At 43.9% G+C, this 8,169-nt stretch overlaps 1 protein-coding gene across 2 annotated transcripts in view; it reads right to left on the bottom strand.

Annotated features, from left to right (window-relative positions):
• VILL (villin like) overlaps positions 1-8,169 on the bottom strand; it is a 70,296-nt gene that overhangs the window by 33,764 nt on the left and 28,363 nt on the right. For both annotated transcript variants that reach the window (XM_087916494.1, XM_087916493.1), the window contains exons 6-9: positions 7,137-7,247; positions 5,302-5,501; positions 4,054-4,132; positions 2,161-2,259 (exon numbers count right to left, since the gene is read on the bottom strand). In XM_087916494.1, the coding sequence (XP_087772620.1) occupies positions 2,161-2,259; positions 4,054-4,132; positions 5,302-5,501; positions 7,137-7,247 (489 nt within the window). The remainder of the gene's footprint in view (positions 1-2,160; positions 2,260-4,053; positions 4,133-5,301; positions 5,502-7,136; positions 7,248-8,169) is intronic.

Below are 8,169 nucleotides of genomic sequence, written 5' to 3'. Positions count from 1 at the left end.
GGGGGGGACAGAGAGCGAGAGACAGAGAGACAAAGACAGAGACAGAGAGACAAAGACAGAGACAGACAGAGAGAGACAGAGAGATAGAGAGACAAAGACAGAGAGGGGGGGACAGAGAGAGAGAGAGAGAGACAGAAAGAGGGGGAGAAAGACAGAGACAGAGAGGGACAGAGACAGAGAGACAGACAAAGACAGAGACACAGAGAGAACGACACACACACACAGAGGGAGAAAGACAGAGAGAGAGGGGGGGGAGAGGGGGAAGAGAGATAGAGAGACAGAGATAGAGAGACAAAGACAGAGAGAGACAGAGAGAGACAAAGAGAGAGACACAGAGTGTTTTAGCCATCCAAGTTTTTTCTCATGGGAAAAATAGGAGGAGGAAAGAGCATTAGGTATATTTACAAGGAATCCTTGACTTTATGACCACAATTGAGCCCAAAATTTCAGTTGTTAAATGGGACAGTTGCCAAATGAATTTTGCTCTATTTTATGATTGTCCATGTTGTTAAGTAAATCATGGCAGGTGTTCAGAGAATCACATGGTTGTTAAGTCAGTCTGGCTTCTCTGTCGATTTAGATGGACAGAAGGCGCAATACAGAATCACGTTACCCCGGGGACACTGCATCCGTCATAAATATGAGACAGTTACCAAGCATCTGAATTCTGATCATATGACCACAAAGAGGTTGCAACGGCTGTAAATGTGAAACATCACCAGAAGCCTCTTTTTCCAGTGCGGTTGTAACTTTGATCAGTCACTAAATGAACTATTGTAAGTCAAGGACTCACTGTACTGCATTTTTATTTATAAAATAGAAAGGTGGAATAAAAATCTAATAACTAACAAACAAGCTAACTAAATAAGTTGTTACCCATTTAATCGCGTCCAACCCTTGAGCGATTCGAAGGGCCCGGTCTCTTTCTCTCTACATCTTCTGATCTTGCAATGCTTCTTTGAGTTGTTCTATGCCAGTGGTGGCTAACCTTTCTGGGCTCCTATGCCGATAATTGCGCGTGCGCTTGTGTGCCAGTACCCAGAAGGCAATGCGTGTGGGTCCCCCCCCATGCCCCACTGCGTGCGCCATGCATCTCTGCGCATGCATGTCTCCCGTGCAAGCCCACCTCCCGCACACGCGCACCAGATACCCGACCATCAGCTGTTGGGTGGGCATGCATGCACAGTAGACTTGCTCTGGATGCGGGCTCACATGTTGGCAGTAATGGCTCTGCGTGCCACACGTGCCATGGATTTGCCATCATGCTTCTATGCTCTGGCTGGGGTCAGCTTTGATAGTGTCCACCCACTATGTTCTTGGGAGGGCTGGTTTCCTTTTACCATTAACTCTTCGGAAAAATTTGCTTTCTCCGATGAAAATAAATATATACAATAAAACAAACAAACTATACCAAGCATGAACAAAAAGTAAAATTCCACTGCAAATGGAACTCGATGGCTTAAGAGGGAAGAACAACTGTTACTTCTGCAACGCTATTTTTGTGATTTGGAATTGATTGATTGAATTTATCGGTACTGCTCCACATAATAACAGTTTGTTCAAAGTTACAACGGTACTGAAAAAAGTGCCTTAGGACCGTTTTTCACAGTTACGACCTTTCCAGCATCCTCATGGTTGCATGATCAAAATTCAGGCACTTGGCAATTGGTTCATATTTAGGATTGCGGTCCCAAAAATCACATGATCCCCTTTTGTGACCTTCTGGCCAAGCCAAGCCAAAGGGGAAAGCCAGATTCACTTAACAACAGGGTTACTAATTTATCAACTGCAGTGATTCACTTAACAACAGCTGTGGCAAGAATGGTCACAAAATGCAGCAAAATTCAATTAACAGAATTTTAGTCTCGATTGTGATCGTAAATCAAGGACTATCTGTATTTTCTCTGCTCTTATCCTCCACACAACCCTGCTAGGTAGGCCCCTAGGAGGGAATCTTTGTTTTCATGGGCAGAAATTCCAATTCAGTGCTCCATGCTACAAGCATGAAGTTATTTCCATCCTCTCCCAAACAAATCTCCAGTAATTGACTTGTCTGATTTCTACCTGCGTATTTGTGCTGATTCACATGCTAATTATTATTATTTTTAATGTAAATACATGTTAAGATGTTTCTTAAGAATATTTCAGCATATCACTTACCACTGCCCGACTAAAAGCAGCATTTTTTTCTTCCTTGCTGGACTCTTTTCCTCTCCAGACATAAATTTTCAAACCTCCCTGGTCTATAATGTGACAATCCTGGAGAAGGGGAAAAGGAAGAAAGAAGAAGAAGAAGGTAGACAGGAAAAGATAAGGAGAAGGAGAAGATAAGCAGGGAAAAGGAGAAGATTAACAAGGAAGACAAGGAGAAGGAGATAGATAATGAGAAGAGAAGGCAAAATAAACAATGAGGAGTGAGAAGAAGAAAGAGATAGACGAGGAGGAGGAGATTGATGAGATGAACGAGAAGTAGATAGACAATGAGTAAAAGAAAACAGGGAAGGCGAAGATGGCAAGGAGAAGATACATAAGGAAGAGAAGAAGAAGATAGATAAGTGAGAGGAGGAGAAGATTGACCAGGAAGACAAGGAGAAGGAGATAGACAATGAGGAGAAGGAGAAGATTGACAAGGAGGAAAAGAAGGAGATAGACAAGGAAGAGAAGAATATAGATAAGTAGAAAATTGACAAGGAGAGCAAGGAGAAGTAGATAGACAATGAGGAGAAGAAAATAGAGAAGATGGACAAGAAAAGGAGAAGATAAATAAAGAGGAGAAGAAGGGGACAGGCAATGAGAAGAAGGAGGAGAATGAGAAGATAGACAATGAGGAGAAGAAAGTAGAGAAGGAGAAGATGGACGAGAAAAAGAGAAGATAAATAAAGAGGAGAAGGAGACAGACAATGAGAAGAAGGAGGAGAACGAGAAGATAATCAAAGAGGAGAAGAAGATAGAGAAGATGGACAAGAAAAGGAGAAGATAAATAAAGAGGACAAGAAGGAGACAGGCAATGAGAAGAAGGAGGAGAATGAGAAGATAGACAATGAGGAGAAGAAAGTAGAGAAGGAGAAGATGGACGAGAAAAGGAGAAGATAAATAAAGAGGAGAAGAAGGAGACAGACAATGAGAAGAAGGAGGAGAACGAGAAGATAGACAAAGAGGAGAAGAAGATAGAAAAGCAGGATAAGATTGACCAGGAAGACAAGGAGAAGGAGATAGACAATGAGGAGAAGGAGAAGATAGACAAGGAGGAAAAGAAGGAGATAGACAAGAAAGAGAAGAATATAGATAAGTAGAAAATTGACAAGGAGAGCAAGGAGAAGTCGATAGACAATGAGGAGAAGAAAATAGAGAAGATGGACAAGAAAAGGAGAAGATAAATAAAGAGGAGAAGAAGGAGACAGGCAATGAGAAGAAGGAGGAGAATGAGAAGATAGACAATGAGGAGAAGAAAGTAGAGAAGGAGAAGATGGACAAGAAAAGGAGAAGATAAATAAAGAGGAGAAGAAGGAGACAGACAATGAGAAGAAGGAGGAGAATGAGAAGATAGACAAAGAGGAGGAGAAGATAGAAAAGCAGGATAAGATTGACCAGGAGGGCAAGGAGAACGAGATAGACAATGAAGAAGTGGAGGAGGAGATAGATGATGAGGAGGAAAAGATACACAAGGAGGAAAAGAAGCGGATAGACAAGGAAGAGAAGAAGATAGATAAGCAGGAGAAAAAGAAGATTGACCAAGAGGACAAGGAGGAGTACATAGGCAATGAGGAGAAGAAAACAGAGAAGGAAAAGATGGACAAGGAAAGGAGAAGATAAATGAGGAGGAAGAGGAGAAGATAGACAAGAAAGAGAAAGAGGAGAAGGAGAAGAAGAACAAAATAGACAAGGAGAAGGAGAAGGGAAAAGAGAAGGAAGGGAAGGGAAGGGAAGAAAAATAACACAGGATTTCAACCAAAGACTCCTAGATCGGAATTGATGTATTTTACACTGAGATCATGTCCCTTTTGTGGGGACAGCAAAACCAAACAATATCAGCTCAGCACTCGCATATCTTACCTCATGACTCAGGAGGTCTTGAGTGAGGGGCCTGGTTGCAATTTCTTGGACCACAAGATCTTTGCCATTTTCGTACACACTGTAGGTAGAAACATTAGTAGGTAATAATGCAAATATTTAACTATTGGTTGTTGTTGTTTTTTTAAAAAAATACTTTTTCTGCATATATTTCTACTTCACCACAAGCTTTTGCCGTCAATCAAGCAGAATAGAGCTGGAAGGGACCTTGGAGGTCTTCTAGTCCAACCACTTTGCTCAGGCAGAAGACCCTATACAGGGTGTCAAACTCAAGGCCCATGAGCCAGATCCGGCCCAGGGGATGCTTAAATCTGGTCCACGGGGCCGGCCTGGAAACATCAAAGGACCAGCCTGCGGTGCCTCTGCTGGCCAAAACAGGCCACATGGGCCCCGTGTGCAACCCTCCTGCAGCCTGTTTTCAGCCTCCACCACTTCCTGCAGCACTCTGCCAGACAAAAACAGCCATGTGGAGGCCTCGCGAGGCCCCCACGCAGCCCGGTTTCGGCGTCCATGGCCTCCAACAGCACTCTCAGTGGTGCGATTCAACCGGTGTAACAACCAGTTCATTGAGCGCGCGCGAAACGCGCACTTCGCACATGTGCTCTACAGTTTAAAAAGCACATTTTCAACCCAATTACTTATCTCCTACTGTAGCCCCTGGGACTGAAACAGCTGCGGTGCAGCAAACTGGTCTGCCGCGTGAATCAGCTGTGCTAAAAATCAAGGAAATAAAGCACAGGAAATGCCCACCGGAACTACCAGTTCGCCTGAACCAGTCCAAACCGGTAGACTCCACCCTGTCTCCACCCCCACCCCCAAATGTGAGGCCCTGCACCTCATTTTGGCCAGCAGGTGCTGCAGGAGGTGTCCTTGCCATCTCCGCTCTCATTCCCCATCCTTACCCCGCCGCCGGCCCACGGAGGAGAATTACAACTCTGATCCAGCCCTCAATCTAGTTTGACGCCCCTGCGCTGTACAATTTAAGAAAAATGGCCGTCCAGTCTTTTCTTAACAGCCTCGGATAATAGAGCAGCCACAACTTCTGGAGGCCAGTCGCTCCACTGTTTAATAGTCCTCACTGTTAAGAAATTTCTCCTTAAATTCTGGCTTGCTTCTCGCCCATTGTTTCTTCTCTTCACTAATAAGTTTACCCTCTCTCTCTTCTTTGTGGTAGCCTCTCAAATGCTGGATTTAAAAATCTCTCCAAGTTTGTGAACAACGGGAACTTACTGGTAAAGGCGGACATTGGCTTTTTGATGTTCATCCGCTTTTTCATCTGGTAATGGCTCTCTAATCTCTTGATTCCTCTCCCCCAGCGTCGCCTTCATGATCTGCATGAGCTCTGGGCAGTCTTTCTCGTTGTCGATTACGGCAATTTGGGCACGTCCACCTCTCTCGCCATCCCGGATGCTTCGTGCCAAGATCATTCCCTGGTCAACGGGAATAATAAGACCAAACAATGCAAACCCCAAACCATCCACCATGATTACAGGTAGACCTTGATTGCAACTATTTCTTTAATGGCTGCTTGAAGTTAAAACAGCCCTGGAAAAAAGGAACTTATTATTGTTTTTCAGGGTTATGACTGTTCCAGCATCCTCATAATCATGTGGTCAAACTTCAGGTGCTAGAGCAACTGATTCGTATTTATGACGGTTGCAGTGTCCCTGGGTTGTGTGATCATCCTTTGCGACCTTTTGACAAAGTCAATGCGGAAGTCAGAGTCATTTAATAGCTACTGCAGGTTACTAACAACCGCAGTGATTCCCTCAACTGTGGCAAGAAAGGTCATAAAATGGAGCAAAAACCCACTTAACAACAGTCTTACTTAGCAACAGAAATTTGCAGGGACAGTGCAGCCATCATAAATATGTCTGGATTTTAATCATGTAATCATGAGGATCCTACAACGGTTGGAACTGTAAACATGGTCATAAGTCATTTTTCCCCCAATGCTGACACTAAAAATGAACAGCTACTAAATGAATGGGGATAAGTCGAAGGATTAACCGTACAGCCACCCAACTCACACAGTGGCTCCATGTAATGTAAAGGTAGTCCTCCAATTATGACCGTAGTGGAGCCTTGCTTTATAACTGTAACAGTTTTAAAAACCTGACCAACCTGATTTTATTACATTTTTTTATGGTGGCTGTTAACATGGCACCGATAAGTGTAAATGCCGTGGCTGTTAAGCAAACCCCTTGTTCGCTAGGTCCTGAGGACATAATTCATGGTTCTTAACCTTGATGGTAGAGTGAATCTCATCTTCTGGGAGACCTGGGGGCTTTCACGGACAGGTGGGTGTCCATCATAACAAGAACTGGCTGGACTAGATCGAGCCAGGGGTGAGATTCCACCAGTATAACAACCGGTTTGGGGGTCACGTGCTTCGCGCGCACTCTGCAATTTCAAACAGCTCTAATACTTTACCTTCTACAGCAGCGGTGGGATTCAAAAGTTCCCACCACTGGTTTTGTGGGTGTAGCTTGGTGGGAATGGCCGCGGACGGGTTTTACGACTTGTGTGCATCACACGCGCAACAAACACGTGCTTTGCACCTGCGTTAATATTGTAAAAACTAAGCTACTACACCCCTCAGCAGTTTAGCAATCTGCTCTGCCGTGCCAAAGAACTGGGAGGTTAAAGAGGACCTAGGAGCAGGGGTGGGGAGATAGGCCCAACTGCATAGCGTTGGAGAGAGTCAGAGTGAACGCGTTCTCTGCCAGCTGATCTTTGACATTACTGGTACGCCAAACTGGTAGAATACCGCCTCTGTTCTACAGCAGTCCCTGTGAAGAAAACAGTCGCTGCGCGAATCAGCTGTGCTGTAAACACAGGAACTAAAGGACAGGAAACAGCAGGGATGGGCAGATGGGCCCACATATTTTCAACTGGTTTGGAGACAGCTGATCTTCGAAGCAAGCAGTTCGCCCGAACCGGTCTGAAGCAGTAGAATCCCACCCCTGGATCTAGCAGACTAGATTCCTGCTTATGTTCTTATAACCCGGGTTAGTGTTTTGCATCTCCAAAACTGCGTCAAGATATTATTTTCCATGGCTGACCTTCGATTTTTCAGCAATGTTGCAGGAAGGTCCGTTCCACTGGATCAGCACTTTGCCAAGATCCAACAGGAAGACGTCACCTTTGTTGAAATTGTCCCAAGAAAGGTCAACCTGTTTGGAGATAACAGAGAAATATCGACCTCAAAACAATTCATTCAGAGCACAGGTACAGTACAATCCTCGATTTATGACCACAACTGAGCCCCAAATTTAGGAGACATTTCTTAAATGCGGCTTGCCCTATTTTACGACTTTCCTTGCCACAAGGTGTTAAGTGAATCATTACAATTTTCAAATTAGTAACCAGGTTGTTAAGTGAATCTGGCTTCCCCATTGATTTTGCTCGTCAAAAGGTCGCAAAAGGGGATCACATTGTCCCAGGACTCTGCAAGTGTCATAAATGTGAGTCAGTTCCCAAGGATCTGAATTGTGATCATGTGACTGTAGGGATGCTGGAACTGTTGTAAGTGTGAAAAACTTTTGTTTTCAGTGCCGTTGTAACTTCGGATGGACACTAAATGAACTGTGTGGTAAATTATAACGGTCAAACACTCCTGCAGTCATGTGATCGTATTTTGGTTGCTTGGCAACAGGCTCAATTTTACTGCCATTTGCAGTATCCTGTGGTCACATGACTGCAATTGGTGACTGTTTTCTGGTTTATAGTGTTATTTCTGGTGCCTGGCCAAAAAATAAGACAACAACCATGATAGATTTGCTTAACAGTTGCAGCACTGACTTAACATCTTCTGCAAAAAGTCATTATTTTTTATTTTGCTTCTTTTTACAGGGCTCACATAATTGGAAGCCACTTCTGATTGGAATTTATTGCATTTATGATGGTATTTCTGTAATATCTCTGAACCACCAAAAGTTCTTCTGAATGTAGCAGTGTACAGGTAGTACAGATAGTACAATTGAGCCCAAAAATTCTGTTGCTAAGGGAGACATTTGCTAAGTGAATTTTGCCCGATTTTACAATTTTTCTTGCCACGGTTGTTATGTGAATCTGGGTTCCTCACTGACTTCACTT

This window comes from Pseudonaja textilis, chromosome Z (assembly GCF_049901715.1).
Source record: "Pseudonaja textilis isolate UNSWEBS1 chromosome Z, rPseTex1.2, whole genome shotgun sequence".
Taxonomy (NCBI): domain Eukaryota; kingdom Metazoa; phylum Chordata; class Lepidosauria; order Squamata; family Elapidae; genus Pseudonaja; species Pseudonaja textilis.
The sequence above is the reverse complement of the archived record's forward strand: the minus strand, read 5'-3'. Positions and strand labels throughout refer to the sequence as shown.